This window comes from Haliotis asinina, chromosome 5 (genome assembly GCF_037392515.1).
Source record: "Haliotis asinina isolate JCU_RB_2024 chromosome 5, JCU_Hal_asi_v2, whole genome shotgun sequence".
Taxonomy (NCBI): domain Eukaryota; kingdom Metazoa; phylum Mollusca; class Gastropoda; order Lepetellida; family Haliotidae; genus Haliotis; species Haliotis asinina.
In genome coordinates, this window is record NC_090284.1 from 43,303,636 (window position 1) to 43,330,925 (window position 27,290).

The 27,290-nt window shown below is 40.9% G+C and overlaps 1 protein-coding gene across 1 annotated transcript in view; it reads left to right on the top strand.

The window, feature by feature from the left end:
* Positions 1 to 26,657, top strand: part of LOC137283870 (uncharacterized) — a 92,311-nt gene extending 65,654 nt beyond the window's left edge. The window contains exon 2 of the mRNA XM_067815547.1: positions 25,900 to 26,657. Within this exon, the coding sequence (XP_067671648.1) occupies positions 25,900 to 26,657 (758 nt within the window). The remainder of the gene's footprint in view (positions 1 to 25,899) is intronic.
* Positions 26,658 to 27,290: the final 633 nt, after the last annotated feature.

The following is a 27,290-nucleotide window of genomic DNA, read 5'->3' on the forward strand; positions in this document are numbered from 1 at the left end:
GATATCGCTTTAACGTAGCTAAAGGTAGCGTAAACCACACTCACTCACTCATTACATAAATGTAAGAACATAAAGAACGAGCGGTTGCTTGACTTTTTTCCACGTGTATATTTGGACTACTGATTACTCAAGTAATCCATAGACAGACCCCAAGGAAATACGAATTACGTCATGCAATCGAAGTAATTCCTACACCATTAGCTGCTTACATCATCGCATTTGCCTCAATGACGTCAGTTGACAGCAATCCCAGCAGTAATTAACAAGATTCACACAAACTGGTGAAGCCTTGATTCACGCTTTAACACTCGACCTTTCACAACTGGTATCGTTCGTTAATGCCACTTTTGATATGTGTTCTGTGACGTTTGGGTGGTAATGGTTTCGGTAGGCGAAGCCTTGGTGATAATGCAGCATGTGCCGTCCCGACGCTGTTGTTGATGTGGTGTGGGAACCGTTCGAAGATGGAACCTGGAGCCAGGTGTGACGTCTTTGGCAGCATTGCTGACATTTTGGTAACCCCTGGTGTAATCCCTTTGACGAGATCCTATCTAACATAATTGCCCGAGTTGTTTATGGACACGGTATCTGTAGTCCAGCTCCGATGTTCACTGTTCTGGACTGTCTGGTTTAATCGTAAATTTATATAACACTCCAGATTATCAGTAGATTACCTTTAATCCTTGTCGGACATTACTGATGTAATGTGCTAATTTTACAATACTACACAAGAAGCTTTACAATAATACACAAGACACGAGTTTAGTATAAACCTATTTTATTCGCAAAGTGAAAAGGATCGGATACAAATTCTTGCAACTTATAAAACCCCTCTCCAAAGATATCTAAAACCGCTAATTACATCACTAGCAATCATAGGAAACAGACAGAGGTTATATTATATATTTTGATGTAAAAGTCTTCTAAACAATGTTAAATATTTACTTGCAACAAACATGCAATCTATTCAGAACGGTGTCCAGCTACAAAACATAATACCGTTAAGCTAAATACTTATGTTTCAAAGATCACATTCTTCAAGGCTGCTTGTGTAGTGGTGTGTGCTCAACAATCCAGAAGCAATGACTTCCATCCATCACGCCAGACTGTAATCCATCATGGCCTGTTCGTGTAGGTAGATCTTACTCACTGGCCATTCATCATGGTTGTCACATGTTGCAGGATAAACGTGACACCGCCACAACGGCTGGCCATCATTAGCTGGGTCTCCACCACCTTGGCGTTGTCATTTCCAACGCAGCAATGTCCCTTCTTGGATTCCGTGTGTCATGGACGAAATTTGCATTACTGTGTGATACATGATCACATGATCACTCGACAAGGAAGAACACACTCACGCTCACATTCACGCGCAAGCAGAGAGTGAGTGTATAGCCACTGTGGGTTAGCCCACTGGTTTAAGTGTTCGCTCATCGCGCTGAGGTCCCGGGTTCTATTCCGGACATGGGCACCATGTCTGTGTCCCATTTTTTGTGTGTTTCCCGATTAATAACTCCCAGAGTTGAACACGTTTGGCAGACAACAACAAACGTATCTTAGTTGTTGTCTAGCAAACGTTTTCAAGTCTTCGGGGGAATAAAATGAATTCGACACAACCACCCTCGAGATACCATGGTTGGAATGGATATTACGCTATTACTACTGCATGGCGAACAGACAGAGCTTGCACCGGTGGCAATGCCAAGAAATGACTCCTTGACCTAATGTTATAGCCTATCAAATCTAAAGTAGGTTCTTTAAAACTGAAGTCGGCGCGTGTAAATGGAATGTTTTGGGAAAAGGTTTAGCATTTGAGTTACCTTGACCCAGAGAGAGAATTCTGGGCAAATGTGTCCTGTTTTACACATTACATAACGTGCACACTCAATCTGTAACTCAGGAATTCAATCAGGACGTAACTCAGTATGTCAATCAGGAACCAAGAATTCTCTGAAGTGGAGGAGTCCGAGAACCCAGGAAGTACAGTAACTTATACACCAACCTTTACTTGTATTTCTACATGTCCTGGGACAGTTGAATAGCCTGGTACATGTAGTCACGCCAAAGGACCGGTCTGATCTACCATATGGGTACAATGTGTCAACCCCATTTCCGGTGTCCCTGCCGTGATGTTGCTGAATTATTGCTGAAAGTGGCGAAAAACTAAAGTCACTGACTAAAACTCGTATATTTCACAGGCCACATGATTTTGTTGTATTATTCCTGTCACTTTGTATACTTGATAACAAATAAAAATAAATAAAATATTGCTTGTTTGACATTCTTACTCTGATCTGGTCGTGCACTTTAAGCAACGTTTTGGCACACACGCACCAAGATCTTTTGACAAATGTACAGAGCCGCAAAATGTCATAACTCTTGTAACAAAACCTACTGGGCACTTTCTTATACATCTGCGTCTCCACGTACATATAACATCTGTGATTTATACTAGTGTAGAAGACTTTCAAAGTAAACCGGTGTGATTGGAGTCGATTATTAACCTTATGAGTCAGTCAATCCTCCCACAAGGAGTAAGATGAAGATGACATACAATCATGACAAATGGCTTCATTCAAGGAACATTGATAGAAATGGCAACTTGTTTACTTGCGATCAGTTTCACGTAACACTGAACCAGGTCCGTATTACACAATGACAAGTAGGGCATTCTGAATATACGTTCGGAGGTCGCAGCCGATTTCTTTTTTCGGCAGACTCAGCACGCTCAATGGTCATCAATTTGAAACATAATCCGGAGGAAAAACATCAGCAGGATATCGCCAACGAGTACTTTGCGTGTAATCCCATTACATTTCGAGATATGAGCATATTTGATGAAATAAACCGAAAAGGTTGTAGAGTATACAATGTAATTTGCAACAGATCACTCATAAATTAATACGAGTCACCATGAGAAAAAAGTGTTCACCTGTACGATTCAATACAATTTTTCTAGTGTTTCTGTACCTCGTGTTAAGAGTTTACTAGCAATATGAATATGAAGCTATCCGACGATCCAAGCAACTGAAGCTGCCTGGATCGTTGTTTAAGCTACACCCAGCTATAATCAAGCTATATGGCGCCTGCCTTGACGTAACAATCCCGTGATCAACAGCATGAGTACCGATCTACGCAAACGTGACACAATGAGCCAATATGTCAGCCAAGTCAGCGAGCCTGACCACCCGATCCCGTTAGTCGCCTCTTGCACAAGCATGGGGTACTGAAGACCCATTCAAACCCTGATCTTCACGGGTCCACTAAACTAATCAATATGTACATGTACATTTCTTTTTATTAATTTCAAACATTTCGTGTTGATTTTTTCCAATGTGATTTGTCTGTATGTTACAAATCTTCATGCCAATGGTGTAGAAACTCATGAGCTGGAGACATGGCTCGATAGTGGTGTACTGGAAACATTTGAGGGGCCTGACTGTACGTAAACATTCCTCGTCAGGCTTGACCACGTCTTCTTGTTCTCTGTCCTGAGTCGCACGGTTACAAACCAACTTCATGAATGTCTATTACAGGATCAAAGATTCCAAATTGACCCCAGAGAGGACAAAGAGTGGACAGTGTCCACTGTTTGCCATGAGTGTGGGTGTACTGATTACAATAAGCAGCACGATCAATGACAAGTGTTTGTCAGGGGTTGGATGAAATGATTCCATCGACACACTATGAATTGGAAATGAAATTCCTTGCGAGTAACCAATTTACTCATTTTGAACCGCATTAAGGCAACGAGTTCGCATTGGCCACTGAGTAATAATTACAAATGATGTTATGATTGGCTGTTTGGCCCTTGTTGGACAACACAAAACCAACAATGTAGTAAAAAGTAGGAGAAATATTTCTGTCATCTGCTTCATGACATCAGCGATCATTCTTAGGAGGATCCAAAATATTTAATGTACATGGTTTTCCTCGGTATTATTAGCTTACTTTATGGAGTATATTTTGCATAATGGCGACCTAACCATAGGGACAGCTTATAGACTGCTTGGTTTCTAACCTTTGAACAATATCTCAGCTAGTCACAATGAGTTATCTTCACGTGGGAAGAAAATCGAAGTGATGCAGGTTTACCGTTATTGTGAAAACAAATGGATGATGATGATGTTGCTTAGCTTTGGATGTATCACACGATCATCGGTTGCTGATGTGACTAAGGGAGACAACCCTGCAGAAAAGATTGTACAGTGGATTTATCATAGATGTACTTGGCGTTATATATTATACTGTTGCTAGGATGCTAACGCTTCAAAATCATCGCGAGTATCCCCCACCCCACTTTATACGTTCTGCCTCTAACTTACAAACCAACCCTATTGAAGAAGGAAAAAGATGTTTTATTGGAAAGTTTCAGAATACACGATTGGAAATGCAAGGGGAGACGCGATAATGAACTTGTTCGTGAAGATTTCTAGTTCCATGACAACCGTGTTGTCATTAGGTAGTTGTCATATATTTTACATGCCGAAAAGTGACAATTAAGTTATATCATACGGTTAACACAATCATGAACATCCCCGTTGCGAGAACACTCGACTTGATAGCAGTATCAATATCTGCTCTTAGACATTATCGGAAAGTTTATTAGGAAATAATTTCGTTGACAACACAATCATATTTCAGCGTAGGCGGATGCTCCAAGGCTTTTGGCCGTTCGCCATACTACAGCATGCGCCAACAGACTGTCACTATGCTTTATTTAACTAGTGTTGTATGGTGTTAGGCAAATAGTTTCTCTTCACTGACAAGGCACTGGGTGCACATGGAACATCAGTTTTAGGATGACAGACCTTCTGAGGACACCCTGACCTCCAAACGTGCTATGTATTGAAGGGACATGAGTGCACTTAAGGCTTTACTTTTGCTACTGAATTGTATTGGATTCCTTGAAGTGGGTTTAAGGTCACACACTTATTGGGTTACAGAGTGTTGTGAAGTGACAATAACTGTCTCGGACATATTGAAAAAACGAATAAGTACATGTTTAAGCTCAGTAAATTAAATTCGTGTAGGGTTTTCATAATTCAGGAACGTAGACATATTGATCTGGGTCCTATTGCTGTTGGGTTGGTCGTCTGTGAAGCTTGACAACGATGTAACACCGTGTTAGGAAGTGGCAACCTCAGATTTGTTCCGACGGCAGGATGTTTCACTGGTTTAAATGACTGATTGCCAGCCACGCCGCCACAGTGCCCACTGGAGAAGCTAAAATGTGTTTTTACACAGCTATACCGAGACGCATTAGAAACGCAACGTTTTCTTTCTTTTTATGCACTTTCTGTTTGTTGTTTGACGCCGCACTCAGCAATATTCCAGCTATATGGCGGCGGCCTGTAAATAATCGGGTCTGGACCTGACAATCCACTGATCAACAACATGAGTACCGATCTACACAATTGGGGAGTGATTTTAATTTCTTTTACGCCGCACTCATCAATATTCCAGCTGTGTAGCTGCTGTCTGTAAATAATCGAGTCTTTACACAACAATCCAGTGATCAACAGCATTAGTCCCGATCTACGCAACTGAGATACAATGACATGTGTCAAGCCCTTGAGTCTGACCACGTGATCCCCTTAGCCGCCTCTTGCGACAGGCATGGGTTGCTTAAGATCAACTCTAACCTGGATCTTCACAGGTCTGCGCTCTGTGAAACCGCAGAACAGTTCAGCAAAGCAGTGTGACGCACAGTTCTCGTGTTCTCAGCCATGATAAGGCTTAACTATCGCTAGAAACGGCGTAAAATCATGTTCACTTACTCTCTGTAGTCGTGTTTGTTTGCTGTTTGCTTGTACGCCTTTCTCAGATCGGGTCTGGATTAGACCAACCAGTGATTTGTGTACTAAATAGTATTCAGCAGATGACAGAACTGCGATACCCCTTACACTTGAGGTGGAATGAGCCGGAATGCTGTCGGAATGAACATTTCTGGAGATTCCTGGAAATTCAAAATGAATCCTTAAACCTCTTACTGCATTCCGAATGTATTCCAACTATTTGGGTCAATTCTTGTATCATGTTCAAAACTTGCGAGGTACTTCCGTAGTGGAAAAATATTGAACGGCATTTGAGGGGCATTCGAACTGCAGTTCTAAGTATTTTTCTGCATTCTAACTGCATTCTAAATATATTACTCAAATGAGAAGCTGAAAATTGTGATCAGTTAAAGGTTCAGTAATACAAGGCAGTCATGAAGAAAACCGTAATGAACATTAACGGTCCAACGCTGCAAGAAACTTACGTCACAAATAACAAGTGTTCCAAGATCAAGGTCGCAGAGCAGTCAGTATCTTCTGTGGCCACCATTAGCATCAATGGTTGCTTGGCTTCGGTGTCCCATAGACTGGACCAGATTCCGGATGAAGTGCCAGGGAACGAGTTGGTACTCTTCCCTCAAGGCCACAGACAGAGAAGGTACATTCTGTGGTTGAGGTTCACGCTGTCGCACACGACAATCCAATTCGTCCCACAAATGTTCCATAGGGATAAGATCCGGTGGTCGTGAGGGCCAATCAAGAACCTGAACGTTGTTCTGGGCAAGGAAATCCCTGGTTATTCTTGCTGTATGCGGCCGAGCGTTATCATGCTGAAAAATGACGTTCTGGCGGTTCATGAAAGGAAGGACATGAGGGCCACTGTCTGCGTTGTTGCCGATGTTGACGTGTAAGGACGGGTCCTCGCAAAGGTCTTCTGAAACGAATACCAGCCTGACGTAAGCGGTTCCTCACAGTCTGATCAGAAATTGTACCCATCCCAGCACTACCGATGTTGTGGAGGCTTTTGTGGTTAACCTGTTCCGCACATGTCGTGTTTTTTTTTTTTTGTTGTTGTTTTTTGTTGGGTTTTTTAGGAGTTTATTTCTACCGCATTCTAACTGTATTCTAAGTATTCTGAACAGACATGAACAGACAATGCACTTCAAATCCAGCCAGGATGCCTCGAATGCGTCTCGAATGAGTTGGAACGTATCTCGATAGGTGCTGGAATATAGTTTGAATATACCTCAAATCACCGAATACGTCACGGTTGCTCTTCAAATGAGCAATGACGTGATGAGAACACCTCCGAATCGCATAAAAACGTGGCCACGTGTCACTGAAACGTCGGATAGCATTTGGGAATCGCACTCTTACCAAGCTTGGTTTAAAAAAATGGTTTATTTTGACATTCTCTCCCGAATGCTGTTCGAATTTGGTAAATATTTTTTTCCGGCCGATTCTCTTTGATTCCTGTCAATTTGAAATATGTGTGAAGGGGTCTTGAGAACATGTAGCTGATCAAGTGCAAGATAAAGCCAACTTTCGGTCTCGGTAACACACCAGTCAGCGTTAAGATGACTTGGCTCAGTCAACACGATGTCCAGCCTTTAGCCAACTTGGTCACTTGAACAACAAAACCAACGTTGAGATAACTTGATACAGGTAACACACGGGATAACTAGCGTATTTTTCGTCATGAAAGTGCAGGGTGCACGCACGCGCGCACATAGAGACACGTACGCACACTAACACACACACACACACACACACACACACACACACACACACACACACAAACACAAACAAGCAAACACACACACATACCCATTCAACACGTCATAATTTTGAGATACTCCGGGCCTCGACCCTCAAAGTGTTCGTAACGTTACAATCTGCCGTACCTCAATAGTGTATCATAGACTTACGAATGTCGTATCGGTACGTACGCTTGTGGTTCGGGACCCAGGTCATCTGATCATATAGAGTAACGTTTAAATAATCTGATCCACTCAACCCATATTATGCTTCAAGAAAACTTTGTTTATTTCTCACTAACCCTAATCTTTTCCAGTCAACAGTTTCAACCAGCTATGAGATAACGTTGATAAACAGCAACGGCAATTTGGTCGTAACCAGCCGGTCCAGTAAGCTCCGAGCTATATAGCTATATAAGTACAGGTGTATATATAGTTACTGTAGCCAAACCTCTGAGGCCCGTGTCCACAAGATCCACAGAGTTTCCCGAGCTCAAGCAAATTTACAATGGTCTAACTAAACAGTTTAGTTTATTAGAATGCGACTCTGAAAGAGCGCTCCGTGAATAAAACGATCTCGAACGAGTACGTGTCGGTACGTCGAACAGAAATATCGAACGCTAGTGATCGATAATTGTGATTGGTAATGGGAAGTCTGATAGTTGCTCGGGGATATATTCGCTTGTTTCATGGTCAAATATTTGTTTCACACTCATCCATCTTCCAGTGCCTGATTTCCGAATGAGGAGGAGGTCTTCACAGATTCTCGTGGATTTGCCGAGTACGGATATGATATTTTATTTACAATTACTTTGTGTGGTTATCAAGGCTCACATTCGAGTGGTTATCTCGCCTAGTCCGAGGTGAACTTGTCGTTATCAATTAGAGTCCTAATTGAAAGTAGTACGTTTTCAACGTCCGTGTGTGTCTCTCTCATCGCGAATCCACTTACACATTGGTAGCCGCTGTATCCAGAAACCCTCTGTCAGTCATGAATTCAATCAAACATTCATTCAATCTGTCACTCAAGAATTCGATAAGGAATGCATTTAACCTGTCCCTCATGAATTCAATCAGTAATTCATTCAATCTGTCACTCAGAAATTTGATCAGGGGATTCTTTTATGCTGTCACTCTGGGATTCAATCATGGACACACTCAATCTGTCTCTGGAATTCAATCATGGACACCCTGAATCTGTCACTGAAATTCAATCATGGACACTCAATCTATCACTGGAATTCAGTCATGGACACACTCAATCTGTTACTGGAATTCAATCATGGACACTCAATCTGTAACTCAGGAATTCAATCAGGACTTAACTCAGTATGTCAATCAGGAACCAAGAATTCTCTGAAGTGGAGGAGCACGAGAACCCAGGAACTACTTATAATGCAACCCTTTTTGTATTTCCACAGTTACTGAGAGAATTAGACAGCCTGGTACATGTAATCACACCAAAGGCCCGGTTTGATCTTCCACATGGGTACAATGTGTCGACCCCATTTCTGTTGTCCCTGCCGTAGGGGTGTAACTATGCGTCGAACTATCGATGGATTGCAATTGTTGACTCTCCGATAGCAACAAATTTATCTGTTTTATGAAATCAGATTATAGCCAACTACTGTTGAAACTATCACTTTTTGCTAAAAGTCTTTTCTAAAATTGTAACCAATATATGTCATCATCTGTTACTGTTTTATAAAGGATTGCATGTTCTGTAAATCCTTCTGTATGATTTACGAGAATTAACTTCTGTTTTGTTCCGTTCTATAAACCTCGCTTGTGAGCTTGAAAGATTATTCGCTTCTTGTGAAAACATTATTATACACAGGAACACTTTTTAACCTGTTACGATAATCCATTAATTAATTAATTAATTAACCTATTGGAAATGTGGCTGTACCGGCTACAGCCATGCAACTGAAATGTGGCCTTCCCAGCAATAGTTATATGTAAAATGTGGATTCTCACCGTAGAAAGTTCCGTAACAGAGGACCTCCGTTGACAAATGCACAGTGCAACACGCAGGATGTTTATGTTTTTAACTGTACTAAATCTGGGTTTAAAGTTTCTTGTCTGTTTTTAAATGCGACTAAACATACACCAACTTATCTTTGTGTCACATGAATTGTACATTCATTTGGGAAAAGACTCCAAATCAGAGACTTCAGTGACAAAAACTATTGCCATCGCATTAGTACGTTGCAATCGACTATCGCTATACTAAAAGCTGTTCCCCTCAGTACTCATCCGTAATTCCACGACTACTACTACTACTACTCCTAGTACTACTGCTGCTGCTGCCACTACTACTACTACTACTGCTGCTGCTGCTGCTGCTGCTGCTGCTGCTACTACTACTACTACTACTACTACAACTACTACGACTGCTACTACTGTTGTCGCTGCAACTTCCACCATCACAACTATTTCTACATCTTGATCAAGTAACGTCTGGTAAAAGTTTTCGTTTTTCGATTCGCAAGACAGGAATAATGTTTCATTTCCATTTTCTGATATTCTGAAAACTGCTCCTCATTCACCCCTCATACTACCACTTCCATCAGTATCTATTGACATTTTGAAACAGTATCCCTTTGTTAAACGGTATTAAACATAAATAGACATGAAATTGTCATCAATATTTGAGAGTGAATTAATTTTTCAAAATACTATTTCTGTTCAAAACCCTCATAAAGAAGATCCATTTACTCATGATGACGAAAGAAGAGAACACTCAAATGACATTGTCTCTAGACTTTCATAAAGAGTTGGGTGCAGACAAACTGAGGAAGAGTAGCGAGTATTGGATTCGAACTGATGATCATTGTCGCGTTAGAATGGTCTTAAAGTTGTGTCTTCTCAGATTGTTATACCACATGCGTAGGTTCTTTGACGTAAGACACGTAAAGGTGAGGGCCCTTATTCTCGGAACGTTAGTAGCCCTAAGAATTCTTAACTTTGATCGTAGCCAATGTGTTACGAATGGGCTTAAGAAGTTCGTAGGGCTACGAACAGTTCGAGAATAGCTAGTCTGGAGTGGACATGGTGTTCAGGAACCCATACCTGCAAGAAGCGACTAACGGAAATTGATGGCCAGGCTCACTAACTTGGTTGGCTGATGGCGACGTATCCCAGTTGCGTAGATCGATGTTCATGCTGTTGATCACTGGATTGTCAGCTGTAATCCAGCTGAGTGCAAACAAACAATTCATTTACATGGACACCCGTCGATTTGTTTTAGAAGCTTATCGACATCATGATGGCAGGATTTCAGCTGATAATGGAAACTTTTCGAACAGAGAGTCTGTCGTAACTGATAGTTGTGTAATTTGTGTAATTTTTTTATCTCGCGTACATGACACGAAAAACCACATCCAGGTCTGAAGGACATCCAGACGTACTAGATGCGTTTCGATCTTTAGATGGCAGATGAGCATCACGCAGCCTACATTTCTTGGCACTTCTCCTTTAACTCACGAAGGGCATTTATTTCAGTAATGGCAAGAGATGCATGCTGAAAGTGGACTCCAGTAATATTTGGTCTTCAGAGCTGTAAAGATATGATTGGTTGAAGAAGGATGGCATTAGTGACTAAATATAACTGTCTCCCACCACTAATTGAATCTTTCAAATCAAGCAACATGATCCCTTTTCAGAATAACCCTATGGGGCAATGACATTCGTAGTGTTTCATTCTCCCTTGCTTTGAGAAATGAAATGCGTCCAACTAAAACAGCTTTAAAGCGCTTCATCACTGAACACATAAAGCCCCAAAGAGCTTCAAACTTCTGCTGCAAATTACATAAGAGACCACCTTTTCACACCAACGTGCCCTTGACATCGACACAGAATCAAGTAAACATTGACAGTTTACAGTCGCTAAATCTCGCCGGTTCGAGATCTGGGTGCACGATTTCTCTCGGATTGACACGTCTCGAGACAGTCGAGACTTTAGCGAGACTGAGATCACTCCCTGGCACTGGACGCCCTCTAAATCGTTTCTTAGTATGCGTTGCAGTGTAAATCGAGTTTAGCTCATTGATCAGCGAATAACAATCATCATATGATCAAGTCGAGTGTTGTGTTGACGCTATGAGTTCGCCGGCCGACGTCCCCGTGGCGTAAAGGCTCAAAGGGGCCTTCCGAAGTCGATTAAAACCATAGCAATGGACCCAAAGTATGGGCATGAGAAAATACATTTCCCTTCTTTTGTCCACCAGGACTAAGTGGCGAATTAAGTTTTTTTTCTCCTCCAGATTGACAGCCCAACGGCTACATGAACACGACATCCCAAATACGGCTCGTCGGATAAAATCCTAAATTTGTCGAAAAGTTGGAATCAAAGAGGAAACGAACACAGAGTTAGCATTCCCTTTGTGCCGCGTTGGTTGTAAATCGATGTTGCCTTTTCATCGGTTGCCCCTTTGAGGTGATTGTGCAATGTGTAGGTGCTAATTTATCGACCTGGGCCATGGGCGACGGAACCCCACTTTAATCTGCTTAAACACAGAACCATCCCCCGTATGATAATGTCGACCATAAATACAGTGTGACCTATCAATGTGCGTACGTTCTAACCAAATATGAGCATTTCCTCCCTCTTGCTGGACAACGTCTTCTGTGGTCACTCAGGTCAGACGACGACCCGAAGACGAGAAGATGAGGTCGAGACAAATAGAGTGGGGGAGCTGTCTGATCACAATTTCATGAGGAGGCAAAGGCTAGCTGTATTGATTTAGGTGATGTTCGTGGAACAAGAATTGTTACGTGAACAAGTCACTTAGAGCATGCATGATTACTCCCAGGGCCTCTGGGACACCATGTGATCACACACCCAGGGCTTGCTCCGTCTGTCTGATGTTCTCTCCATTTAGCAAGGATTTCTTTACGGTAATCACTCAATTTCAATCCTGCTTATATTTGCATTGACTGGGGCTCAACAAATTAACGCTTTAATAGTAGCCTTCAGACTAAAGTTAAGGGTAACCATCCATCGTAATTCTATCAATAATGGGTGAGAGAGTGGGATTTCATCTGACGTCGACTATATCTATTATTATGGCTCACTGTACCATAGTTGATATATATACACAAAGAATTTAGTTAAGCAGACCATGGCGTATATCACGACTGAATGAGCTCCGAACATGACCCTTTGGAGTATACCTGGGACATGAATGGTCGTCGTGTGCATCACATTAAAGGAATCATCCTGTGCATAACCAGGTCCAGTTGGAAGCTGCTGCTTTACTCGAGGAATGGCGTAGAGTCTCCCTTCATAGGATCAGGTGGCTAATGGAGGTATGAGGAGGAGAGTGCTGGCTGTCACACAGTCACATGGGGGGTTACGCTCCGTATTGACCTTGAATCGTGTAAGACACGCACAATGACATTCTGAATGTTCGCATTCACCGATCTGAAAACAAGCACAACGTTTAGTACTCAAAAAAGAAGCACGATGTTTAGTATCTATTTTGTAGTCGAGTACAAAGGGCGCCAGCGTAGAGCAGACAGTGAACATTTGGATTGGTTTTAACATGCAGGAATTCCACGGATAATTATTTTGAATGTGGTTTTGAGGATAGTTGAGGCTGGGTAGCCGGGTGCCAAATATTTATGATCATTCGTTTCCCCTGTTTAGGTGTCTTGGTGTGTTAATGCACTAAGTGTATTCGTTGGTTTTACTAAGCTGGTCAACGTATTTAGGTATTGTGTTACTTCAGACTTCTGTCGAACGAGTGAAAGAGTATATTTCACGCTGATATTAGCTATATTCCAGCCATATCACGTCTTCACATTTCTTTATCACACCCACTCGTACACACAACACGTACGTACAAAACGCACACCAACTAACGCATACCAACACACACACATATCTACAAACACACACCCGCACCAACAAATACACACGTACCAAGTTACACACATACACCAAAAACATACACACACATACCAGCACACACCAACAAACCCTACCATCACATACACAGCAACTCACACATACCAAGAAACACTACCAACACTCACACCAACAAACATACCAAGACACACACATACCAACAAACACATACCAACACACAGAGAAGCAAACACAAATCAACACACACACACACACACAAACCAACCAACACATACCAACACACAGACACAACCAAATCCATGCCAACACACACACTAACAAGCACATACCAGCACACACACCAACAGACACATACCAACATACACACACCAACAAACACATACCAACACACACACACAAACACACGTGCAAACACAAACACACACACATACACACATACACACACACACTATTATTACACCAAATTCACCTACCCATAGACAGTGTCACCTTAAGGCTTTCTGCGAGACTGGAAGAGAAAGAGATTCATGGTGAACAACACTGTACCCTTTAATGTGATTCTAAATGGCCAGGTCAAAATATATAAATAACATGATTAGGGACTTGTCCTCGCCATTGTTTGTATTATAAGCGCTTTATCCGCCCGGATGGTGCCAGAAAAGAACGTCCCATTATTCTTCATTAGATTGTCTGAGTAAAATGGCTACAAGACCAGCCCAAATGAGCTTAGTCTGCAAACACGTCAATACTTCACAGGTTTTAGATACACTACGCTCACCCGTGAGCACATAGTCCAATTAGTGGTGTGACACCCACGTGCATCTATTCAGGGGCAACTTCGACAGGACCTCGTGACTTATCTCTGAAATGGCCAGTTTGACGATCAGACAGAATTGTCCGAATGGATTGGTCTACTTATAGCTTGAACAACATTCCAATAATGGTAAAGCAACAATTTTGGTGACCGCGTTTTTGAAGGTATTCTCTGGTATATATTTACAAGAACTCTCTCTTTAACTTGGCAAGCCCCGTCGGTGTGATGCACTTCAAACTAACTGTTTACAATCCGAGTTTTGAAATACATGCCCGAGGAAAATACACAATGCATATTGAACCAGCTCGAGCACATTCATCATCACTGAATATTATTTGCCCGTGCTGATGGGTCTATTATGAGCAATCATAGTCTTGATCTTAAAAAATGAGTAATTTTAACGAAAAGCTCCCAAATCGCACGAGCGTTTACTATATGGAATAACATACTTAATAACTATAAATGTGGACATATGTACTCCTCATCTTGATGTTTATTATGTCATTACTAATCTCAATACGGCGAGGACCCGGTTTCATTTCCCAACATGGGCACAATGTGTGAAGTCGATTTCCGCGCCATGATATTACTGGAATATTGCGGCGTAAAACTAAACACACTCACTCATTCCACATGATTTCTTTTATGTCCCTATGTCCGAAGACTACTGTTGGCATCAGGTGGCATCAACTGTTGTCCACTTTGGTAACACTATAACAGGTTGTCGTCAACAGTTACTGGTCTCTTCTATCTAACGTCTGTCTAATACATTAAATAGGGTAATGCTTCATTCAGACGTCGAGTGAATTAATTTGAGTGTGAAATACGTCAACGCTGAAAACTGGAAATGATCACAGAAAGTTTTGAATATACAGAAACGTTTTCATTCTAGAAGCCGGCTAGATAAAGAAAAAGCCAAATGCAAACACACGGCTAGAGATCTATGCATTCCAGGAACACGTACTCTTAAACACAGAGAACTTAAAAATTTGGGACAGTGCGTTTCTCTCCTTATCGATAACAGTAGTGTCTAGGTAGGTGTCTAGACCCTAAGCACGAGAAATGCCGCTTCATTAATGCTTATATGTCATTACTTTGTCAACTTCAAAGAAATCTTTCAGGATAAACAAATCCTACTTGTTAACAAATCATTCTTTTTCATGAAATAATATGGCCACTGTCACTTGTTTGGAATTTATAAATCAACATAAACAACAAAGCTATATTTTCGCAATATTTTTCTCATTGGAGGTCTTGTTTGACATCGTCTACACCAACAGTTTCGTAGTCAAATAACGAGCGCTGGTTTGGTCCCCCTTTACTTCTGATCAAGATATAATGACGTTACTTATAAGTTTAGCGACCAGCCAAGATGCTTCTGCAATGAGTTATAAACTTTTGAAAAAACCTAGGTACACAAGAGAGCCTTCTCTTCATGATCTGTTTAATGTAATGTTTCATAAATAGTATTTACTTTACCGAAAAAACAGACGTTCCTTTGTTATTCTTGAGAAGGTTCCATGATAATGGCTTTCGCAAATAGACAGCATGGTCGCTTTTACGCTTTGCATTAAACTCATGCATACAACGTACGCTAGAAATGAAGGCCTATTTTCCAGACGTATTTCCATGGTAACGTGAAATAAAGAACTTCTTGGTATACATGGTTTTAATCCGTTGTTGATAGTAGATTCCATACGGTTCTTGAAATACATGCTCTGGAATGCAATTGTAACATCGGCGTAACATCTAAAGGGTACAAAACATGCTTGAAGAGAATTGTAACAAAAGCAAGACTTTTTAACGAAATGTGATAAATTGTTAAGGTGATTTCTATGCAATTTCTCATATGGGATCTTTGGAATTTCGCTCCAACATAAGAATGTCATGGAAATGCCAGAATCACATTTAAATTCATGGCATTCAATGGTGAAAGAGTGGTCCAGTCCAGTTGTGTGGACTTTGAAGAGTTGTATGGTAGAAAGCTGTTTTAGTGATTTCGGTTTCTTGTCCTCAACGACTATGTTTCTACCCGTTACTTTTGTCAGCACCCAGCCTGGAATTCTTCGAGCTCTGACCATTTCGCCAACACTTTGTTTCCCATTTAATTAAAAAATTCCAGGTCCAAGATGCCACCCAATATTAGACACGAAGGTCGTCTGGGTACCGAACCACAAAGTGTTCGTAACGTTACGACCTGTCGTAACTCTATAGCTTATCATAACGCCACCACCTGTCGTAACTCTATAGCTTACCATAACACTACGAACATTTTGTGGATCAGGGCCCAGGAAACTTTTCGTTGAGACGAAACATCACGATACAATACCGGACCGGGTACATTTACATACAACTTATCATACTGGAGATACCGATGGTATGTTCATTTTGTCGTTAACACTGAAAAATGCAAAATAAATTAGATACTGTGATGTTGTGCATTGTAATGCGATAGTTCAGTTCTGGAGTTTATACCTTAAAACATATTTTTAAAAGCTCAAACTTTGATTTCCGTTTTCGGTTGGAACAAATACTAGATATATCTTGATGTAAATGAGCCTTGCAGGTTTTGACATTCAGCTCCAGCAGTTACTTGCAGCTTCATCTGAGGATGCTAACATGACACGACAAGTAGCGAGGTAGTGAGTCTCTGTTCCCACTGAAGGTCTAAGACTTTCACATGATCATTCCTGTGGAAATCATCAGATTCACCTCCAGGGAACGTAGAAGCCTTCACCTCAGTTAGTGTCTCTCTTGTATATTTGGGGGTGAAGGTATTTCAGGGCTGGCTTTAAAGAACGCGTTTAATGATTTTCAAGATAACATATCATCGCATCTGGCCCCCATCTGTGTACAGATTTTAATGGTAGATATTTTAAAACCCACCACTGACGACATGAGGATTGAGGACATTAAAAAAAAACTTTTTGGTAAAATAGCCGTTCCGGTTCCAATTATGTTATGTTTCAAATGACCAAGTATTATACTGGTCAAAGATTACTCTTGAAATCAGGTTAAGCCAACAAATTGCAAACTTCATAACAATGCCATTAGACTGCAAGTCATCTGATCATACAGCAAGTTCACGTTTTTATATGTATACAGAATTAAAAAGGTGTAAGTAAGAATTTAATTCTCAGTGGTTATTGGGGAGTTAACCCCAATTTAGTAACAGGTTAATTAACCTGTAAATGGCCTGGACACATCCACTAATCAAGTGAAACAATAGTCATGCAGGTCCTCAGTCGTGATGAAGAATTTCTCTGACTTTTACATCTACATATTGTGTTGTACAAAGAATAGTATTATAATCCTAAAAGTTGACGTGCGAAATGTCAGTTAACTGCATTTTTAAAAAAAAAATCAAACATTCTCTAATTGCGGATTTGGCATCACATGAAACATTCTGATTGGTCACTTAAGTTTTTGATTGGCAGCTGATAAGTTAATTGCTCCAGGAGCTCGGTGAATGCAGGATGGATAAGTGGAACGTCCTCCAACAAGATGGGAGAAACATAAAATGTATCTTGAGGACAAAACGATCCCGAACACATGCTGGCTAAGCACGATGCTTCATTTATGGTGTGCAGGTGCTGTGAACTCCTAGCATGCACTGCTTTGTTTACACTTGAGATGTTCATAAGTGTGTTACAGTATCACGTGCTGACTTCCCGGATGTCTAAACATGATGGTGTTCGTTTGTGTAGTACTGCTGTTTTAACCTTCAAAATATTCTCTTCTTCCTTTATCGTTAAACCTCAGTCTTTTAGGTGAATTGGTATGAGACGTGTTTGTAGCGAAACAATTGACAATGCATGAAGTAGATGGAAGTCATCGACCGATACTCACAGGCTGGAAGATTGTAAGTAACACGTGACCCTAATACGTCACAGGGGAATTTCTTTACTACACATGCCACCAGTGTTACAGCCTCTAGTTTGGACTCTATTTAGCAGCACCAGGGTCACTCGTCATCTGGCACCACGGTGATCAGTCGTCAATGGCGGCACAATTCCCTTTGCAGAGTTGCCTCCTTTGGTCGTGCCTGAATGATCGGATGGGGGCCATCAAATTAGATGATACTTGACTGAAATGTATCCATTTCGTGAAACACAATACATGACTGCTCGTAGTTCGGAATAATGATGCGCAGGTAAGAAAATAAATAAATATCTTTACAGTCAAGAAATGACACGGTGTTATTTTACAGTTAGATCCAGACAAGTTTCACACTGTGTCTTGTGCTTCGCTGTTTTTTTATTTTGTTTTTGTTTTGTTTTGTTTTTTTGTGTTTTTTATTATATATTTTAATTCGACAAGTGTGAATGAACATCCTTTTGTCATAGTCAAGACAGTCAAAGCACAGTTATTGTCAGTGCTAGTTCGCTAGGGGTTCAATGTTCTCGATGAAGATGATCCTTTGGTATTTAGCCGCAAACATGGGTGTGTTTTACAAGGCGGTGAAGGTTAACAATATGCGTGTGTTTCTCTCAATGCAGTGATGACCAATCGTATTTACACCGTTAGCAATATTCCAGCAATATTATGGCGGAGGACTCCAGAAATGGGCTTCACACATAATACGCACTGAATCGCACCCGAGCCTTCGGTGTGACCAATGAAGGCTTTAACCACTTGGCTACCCGCTACCCCAAGATGAATGAAATACACTAGAAACATTAACAGTATAACATTCTTTAGACTCATTCTCTCAAACATATTTTATATTAATATTGGGTATTGATTCATTTTATGAATTATACTAATACTTCAGGAAACTTGCAACTGATGCAAATTTATATTTTCAATAACGAGCATTCGTTTTCGGTCAGTTATCAAAAATATTTACAAACTCTGAATTGATAAAATCGGCGTTATTTGTGATTATAGCCGCACTCTGCTATTTTTGTGGTTGTACTCAAAACCGTTTTTTCGAATGACATTAAAAATGACATTACACGAATGACATTTTGCACATGGAGCCATTGCTCACTTCGACTGGTGTTTCCACACACTTTATATGTTAGAGATTATATCAAAACATTTTCTTATATTTTAGAAATCCCGTAATGAGCGCTCACACGTGTACATCAGGTATTTCCGTTGTTAATGCATCACTTTTAGACAGAAACACCATGTTCTTTATAGCTCCCACGGCGCCAGGGGATTGCATAGGATCTCTCACAATGCAAGATTTCTTCCTAACATTAACTTGAAACACTTGAGAAAACACGCAAAGTATACTACCAGTTTTTTTTTCTCCCAGTCTGCTTCGGATCTGGAGATATACATCTATTATCTCTATCCTGAAGGATGAATTGGGTGAAGGCTTGAGAAAACGTAGTGTACCGTTTGGATGATAATTTCATATTATAGACATTCAAGTCTGTTTAATCTTTAGTAAGTGTAGCTACTGACAGTGAAAGGACATACATGATGTATTCTTACACTTCTTGCTGATGATATTAAACGTGTACCATATATTTCCCCAGTGTAAAAAACATCTGAGCACATATTAGCACATATTCATGAAACAACTCAAAAGACTTCTACGGCATCAACTGCCCAATGGTAGTTGAAATTCTCTGAATTGCAAATGTTCTTACACGCGATTAATCTAGCCTCATGGCTAATATATATATATATTAGAACGTACAATTATTTACTCCTAATAATTTCGTTGAATTTTGCATCGGACAGTCAGTCAAAATGTGTTGTGCTAATGTGATGTTTGTGCCAAATGCCCTTTCTTTATCCTAAAATTCAAAAACCTCATGGACGCTGCAAGAACTTTCGTCAAAAGATTCCATCTGAAGTGGACATAAAGTATTTATTGTTGCAGGTTTCTGTTATGATGTCTACCGACTTAAATACCGACTGAAATAAAAATATTTTTTTCAAAATTACACTTTATAACGTGTTTACGACAATGCAGCATTCGAGATTAAAAGTCCATGCATTGACCCAAGTCTTACCTTCCCGAGACAAAACAAGAAATTGAAGAATGTGACGTTTGGTTCATTTCCACAAAACTCTTGAGATGGGGCATATTTCTGACCAAACTACTGATGTGAAAACAGTTTCCTTCAAAGTTTCCTAGTATTGAATGGCTACTCCCAAGGTGATATTTCGAAAGGGAATCGAGTGACAGGTAAAATAGCCAAAGGTTAATCATTTGTCATGGGTTGGCATCACAGCTTCATCCCCAAAGCGGATGTTAACAAGCGACACCTACATCCCATGTGAATTGTATCCGGGATTTCTGTTATTGGATTATTGTGTCCACACTGCAAGACAGGATACAAACAGAGCACGCACCGTTACGTGTGTGGAATACTCTACATGTAATGTGATAGCTCCCTGGGGACATCGCAGATACGTATTGTAAGCTATACTTTGCATGCGTGCCGTTATGATCGTCAAATAGATCTCCGCTGCCCGGGTGTATGGGAGCCAAACATCCTGAATTTGGGAAATGAATAAATGCATGATACAATATTTACAGTGACTGTAACGGATCTAGCTTGATCTGCAAATAAAGCATGAAGACATCGATTGTCAGTTGGACAGCGTTGCGTTTTTAACTGCTGGACTGATACTTGCTGCATGTAATGATGATGATGGGAGGACGAAGGCGGCAATGATGATGGTGGTGGTTGTGCTGGTGATGATGATGATGATGATGATGACAGTAGTTGTGATGATAGCAGACGAAACCACTGTTGCTGTAGAAGTGTTAACGTTTGAATTTATATGGTAATGAGGTGCGGATGAGGTCAAGTTTCACCTCGAGTTCAAGAAAAGGAGCCTCGTATTTGTGAGTGTGTTTGTGCGATTCCGTGTCTCTCTGTCTCTACAGTGTATTTAATAGTGGTTTGTAATGTGTTCGTTGTTTTACGTTGCTCTCATTTCGACGCCTGTTTTATAAAGGATAGATTCTGTACAAGATAATTCAGTGATTGACATTTGCATCGACCTTGGAAGCCTCGAACTGGGATGTGCGATGACATGCATCAACTTATCAGCGATCCTAACCACCAGGGTGACGTTGTACGCAGCCATCTTAGTGCTAAGACGATCGTAACTCCCATGCCATAACATACACTTACGAGTGTCGTAGCCATGAAGTTCCTTTTGTACAACGCCACCGAGTTAATGGCTCCTAGCACGAGCAAAGGTTACAGAAAATCAGTTCTACAACAAGACCTTAAAGAGTTCGTAGTAGCAATAGTAGTAGTAGTAGTAGCAGCAGCAGCAGCAGCAGCGGTAGCATTAATAGTAGCAGGAGCGGTAGCAGTAGTAGTAATAGTAGTGGTTGTTGTAGTGGTAGTTGCAGTAGTTGCAGTGATTGTTGTAGTGGTAGTTGCAGTAGATGTAGTAGTTGTTGTAGTAGTAGTTGCAGTAGTTGTTGTAGTGGTAGTTGCAGTAGTTGTAGTGGTAGTTGCAGTAGTTGTAGTGGTAGTTGCAGTAGTAGTAGTAGTAGTGGTACTTGCAGTAGTTGTTGTAGTGGTAGTTGCAGTAGTTGTAGTAGCTGTTGTAGTGGTAGTTGCAGTAGTAGTAGCAGCAGTATATGTACGTAGATTTATACGTAGACAGTCATGTCACTGTCATAAATAGCTGCAGTCGTCAGTTGTCTCTGGTGTTGGTGCGGAGGTGTCGTTTCCAGAAAACATTGATTATGCAACTTTGTTTGACATTCACATGATCAAAGGGTTCTTGGGTTTTTTCTAAACAGATAAATCTGTCACATCACACACAAAAAGAGTTTTGTATGCTCTGTTTTTGTCATTGCTCGTTGACATTTTCAGGTCGTAATTACGGGAGACTATTATCGGCCCTTTGACCTTAAGACCAGGGACTTTGTAAATGCTTAACTTATGGTATCTGAATACGAAACATAGCGATCAACTCCGCGTATCTTAATTAACAGTAAGAGGTTGATGTACAATGTGTACCCTTGCTAGCGTAGACGCAAAGGCACTATTTACAGCACAGATACAAAAGGACCATTCCAGGTATTCGTGCCATGTTTACCATATCAACGTAGATATTGCTTTTAAACACACATGCTTCTCGGCTGTATTTACTTAAAAGCTTAAAAGGTGCATTTGTAGACGAAGAAAAAATCGTATTCATGCATATTTTGTTTAGGCCTGTGACTCTCAACAAATCGTTACGCATTGTTATGTATCTGGTCTCTGGGAGTGAAAAGCTGAAAGAACAAAAAGTAGCCATTTGATGGTTGCTGATCTTACCTCGCGAACAGCCGCAGGATTATAATGTACACACATCTGGAGCTCGCAGTGCCGCTTGAGGCGCCAATAAACGTTCAAACACCGGGTGTTTGTGCTTCGTCGTCCTGTTAGGCAGGGGAACTGAAACAGTGAGTGAGTGAAAGCTGCTCAGCCTCGCAATTTAGTCACCCGTCGACGCTCAATCATTCCCCCGTCGGTTGGAGTTGTCTCCCCTTCAATCTACAATTGCAAGCTACATCCCAGTGCCTCTTACCTTGTACTTCCGGTATCACCACAGGGCACGAATAAAGCTGAAAGGAGCTCAGAAAATTCTATTATGCGGAACACGTCCCAATAGCAGTCTAAATTTCAAAGACATTTCCTCTAATGACCTTGATTAATAGACCCAAGACACGTCTTTGAAGAACCTGGCATTTCGAAATGCCCTGGGGCATGTAAGAACCCCATGGTCGCAGGTTGGTTTACATCTTTATTCGCCCTTTTTACATTTCTTGGTTTGTCAGAATCATTCCCGTGCTTGTGGACTTCACCGGAGCAGTAAAAGTGTTACATCTGCGCCTTCCTCTCATATCTTATTGATACCTGTGAACATCAAATGAACTGGGGCGATGGGTTAGCCGAGGACCCGGGTTCGATTCCCCACATGGGCACGATGTGCACAGCCTATTTCTGATCTCCCCCGCCCTGATATTGCTGGAATATTGTTAAAAGCGGCGTAAAGTTAAACTCACTCACACTCATTCTATATCTTAACGACATAGTTTCAATAGTGTTTTCGTGTGGCAAATATACTGTTGCATAAACATCTCGAACAGATAGTAGACCCAGGTTCGATTCCACACTTGGGCACAATGTGTGAAGCCCATTTCTGGTGTCCCCAGTCGTGATATTGCTGGAATATTGCTAGATGGCGAAAAACTAAACCACTAACTCACTCAATGTACCGTTCAATCATGAACCCATTCGCTCACTAAAGTATCTCGCCTCGAATGGATGTAATATTGCTGACGGAGAGAACACATAATGAAAATTATATTCCACAGGGAAAACCCTCAGTCCTGCTTCTGTATCCTACAGGAAACGGAATGCATCGACTGGCCGCAAATTTCAGTGATTCAATGAATTTATTGATAATTAAAGTAAGTTACATTCATATGAATTGTCAAAATGTCTCTCCCACTAAATTACCCGAAATTTCGAAATAGACTTGGCACTTTTTATGCAATTGCTCAAATCTTCTTATGATAAATGTTAGATGATTGTATTCTTCGTTGTTGTCTTTAAAAAAAATGTACACGACGTCTTAAGTTTCTTAAAACGTGAAATCAGTATTGACCGAAACTTATATTTCTCTGTGTACTGTCTGTGGTAATGTCGATCGGTCACCAGCGGTCAAGCGGAAAGTAATTATGCCTAGATACCTCACTGAGATGATTACAGTTTAGAGTTGTCTCCCTTAAAGTAGAAACGCAAAAACTTAATCACTGTAATTCAGAGTGAACTCCCCTTGTGTGCTAATGACAAAAGTCACTAGGTGTCTCTGGCATATATCTTAAATAATTGTGCAAGAACTCACGAGTGACCATCTCACAACAGTAAATATCCGCCTGTGTGTACATTCTGGTGGAGAATGTAATTGTCCTTTGCACGGAACAGCAATAATCAAGCAACTTGAACTCTCTTGTCCCTGTAGGTGTCGCTCCTTTTCTGACTACCATCATGCATTATTAAAATGGTGGAGATTGTTTTTGGCACGATAGAATCTCATGGGCCAAAATGTAATAAAAACTATGAGATGGTTTGTGAGCTTGGGATTAATACTGTGGCATTAAGTTACTGTTTACACGATCGTGTTAGAATATAATCCACATTCGATTCACAGGTGTATTAAAACAATTTGCAGCGTTTGTCAAAAGTCAAATATGGTGATTTCTTCACAACTAGCATCATTACAATCACCATCGTCGTCGTTGCCATATTATCATCATCGTCGTCGTCGTCGTCGTCGTCGTCGTCGTCGTCGTCGTCATCATCATCAACAACAACAACTTTATCATGGTCATCATGTATTATATTAAATGCAATTGGAATTTACCCTGATGACATATGTTTTCTGACATTAAAACATTGATTTACGACATGAACGAACCTCATAAATCGTCTTTGAAAAATGAAGATTGGTTTATGAATCTTCCCGACATTTATTGCGAAAATGGAATGAAATGTGGTTTCACAGTGATAAAACAATTGAATAACTCCCGGAATCCAAATGTTTCGGGCCTCAAAATCGATGACGACCTCTTGGCTCGGAATGTTTATAAATTTCTTTGCATGCTTTTCTGTGTTACCGTCATTGATGTTTCCGTTCCGTGAGGCGTTCCAGCATCAAGCACACGTTTTCCTGGCTGACCTAGATAGTAATAATATCATGTCGTCAAAAAGAAACAGACATAAAATAATGAATTCTTCCCTAAAATATTAAACATTAATCAGAAATGAAAACGGAGAATATTTACATACACAATGAATCGTACTCACTCGGCTGTGACAAGTACACCCTTTTTATAATTCACTACTTATTATGTACAGAGTTTAATCGTATCTGTGTACAGCGCTCATTTGATAAGAGCTTGGCGCCATCGATATCGGCACTGTATATGGTTAACTTGTGAAATGGGCTAAATGCCGATAATCAATGAACATTGTCCGAACTGACTAATTTCACGTTGGTGTTGATTTTGTGTGCTCTAATTACGCATACTGACACTCTCCCTAATGACACGATAATCGATGATGGTACACCCAAGGTCAAGGTGAAACTCCCGGCACAGGTGTCGACTAAAGCACAATGGCGCGTGACTAAACACCGCTGCCTGCTTGATTATATTGGATGTGCAACGTTCGTGGGTATTTCAGTCGCATTAGTTCATTGCATTAGTTTGGAGGCACTGTGACAAATTAACGGTTAATGAGAAATGCGGTTTTTGCTTAAAGATTACCATCGAGTTTGCATTGCAGGCAATCAAGTTCAATGTTCATCACCTTCACCAAGTCCCATTTGAAAGGACGATCGTCGTCATGATATATACAATGCGTGCGGTGATGGTTGACTGGCAACGTGCAAGGTTTACACATTCGAATTCACTTATGTACGTTTGGTACATGAAATTGCATTTTAAGTGCAATGGTTTTACCGTGTATTAGATTGTCTATCGTACGTACATACATGTGCAATGCACTCTGTGCCTTGGTCCCGATGGTGCCATAGGGAAACTGTACTTATACAACCTCAGTCATGCCAAAGGAATATGTCTACGGTAGCATTTTATAGTGAAGGAAATTATGTATGCTTGAGTGAACTGGAAACATTCATCACTGGGATCATTGGAACTGGAGCAAACTGAGTTCTCCATTCTTTGTACAGTTATACATTCTGCACCTGCTATTGCTGCTGCTACTACTACTACTACTACTACTACTACTACTACTACTACTACTACTACTACTACTACTACTACTACTACTACTACTACTACTACTACTACTACTACTACTACCCACTCTGCTACTGTTGCTACTACTGATACTGAAACCACGGCTGTTACTGCTGCTGCTGCTGATGATGATGATGATACTACTACTGCTGCTGCTGCTACTACTACTACTACTACTACTACCCACTCTGCTACTGTTGCTACTACTGATACTGAAACCACGGCTGTTACTGCTGCTGCTGCTGCTGCTGATGATGATGATGATACTACTACTGCTGCTGCTACTACTACTACTACTACTACTACTACCCACTCTGCTACTGTTGCTACTACTGATACTGAAACCACGGCTGTTACTGCTGCTGCTGCTGCTGATGATGATGATGATACTACTACTGCTGCTGCTGCTGCTACTACTACTACTACTACTACTACTACTACTACCCACTCTGCTACTGTTGCTACTACTGATACTGAAACCACGGCTGTTACTGCTGCTGCTGCTGATGATGATGATGATGATACTACTACTGCTGCTGCTGCTGCTGCTACTACTACTACTACTACTACTACCCACTCTGCTACTGTTGCTACTACTGATACTGAAACCACGGCTGTTACTGCTGCTGCTGCTGCTGATGATGATGATGATGATACTACTTCTACTTCTACCACTCTTAATTACTAGTACTGTTGCTTATCGTGACGTCTACTGCGACTAGAACCACTGCTACTTCTGCTACTACAACTACTACACGTTATCACTATTTCAATCACCACCACTACTGCTATAAACACTACTGCTGTTGCCACTACGGTTGTATTCGCACATCATAAAACTTGTTTTTATCGACCGAGCCTTTATAGCGAATAGTGTTGAGTGGCGACTCGCAGTGCATAAGCAACACCAGTTACACCATTACATCAGTCGGTTACATTCCTATTACAATTAACGAAATTCAATTCACTGGAATTCTTCCTCTCGTGTTGAAGATGGCTGAAACCTACCTTTCACATTTCGCAAGAACCAACTCATCAGAGAACCCCAACTTTGAAGTTTTTCACCGTTTCAGAAACAGGGGTCCGTGGCACCACACACTCACACAGAATTTTTGCATTGAATGTTGTTCCGCATATTGTTGTGTCAGGAAATAACGACTCGACTATTGATTACTGTATTAAGTTTGATCCCGAACTTGTAATTAGTCGACATACAAATCCATGACCAAACCAACTATTTGTTTTTTATCTTTGGGTGACAAAAATATATTTCTTTTTGTCCTAATTAGAAGCACGCTGCAAATCCATGCTTAATAAAAAC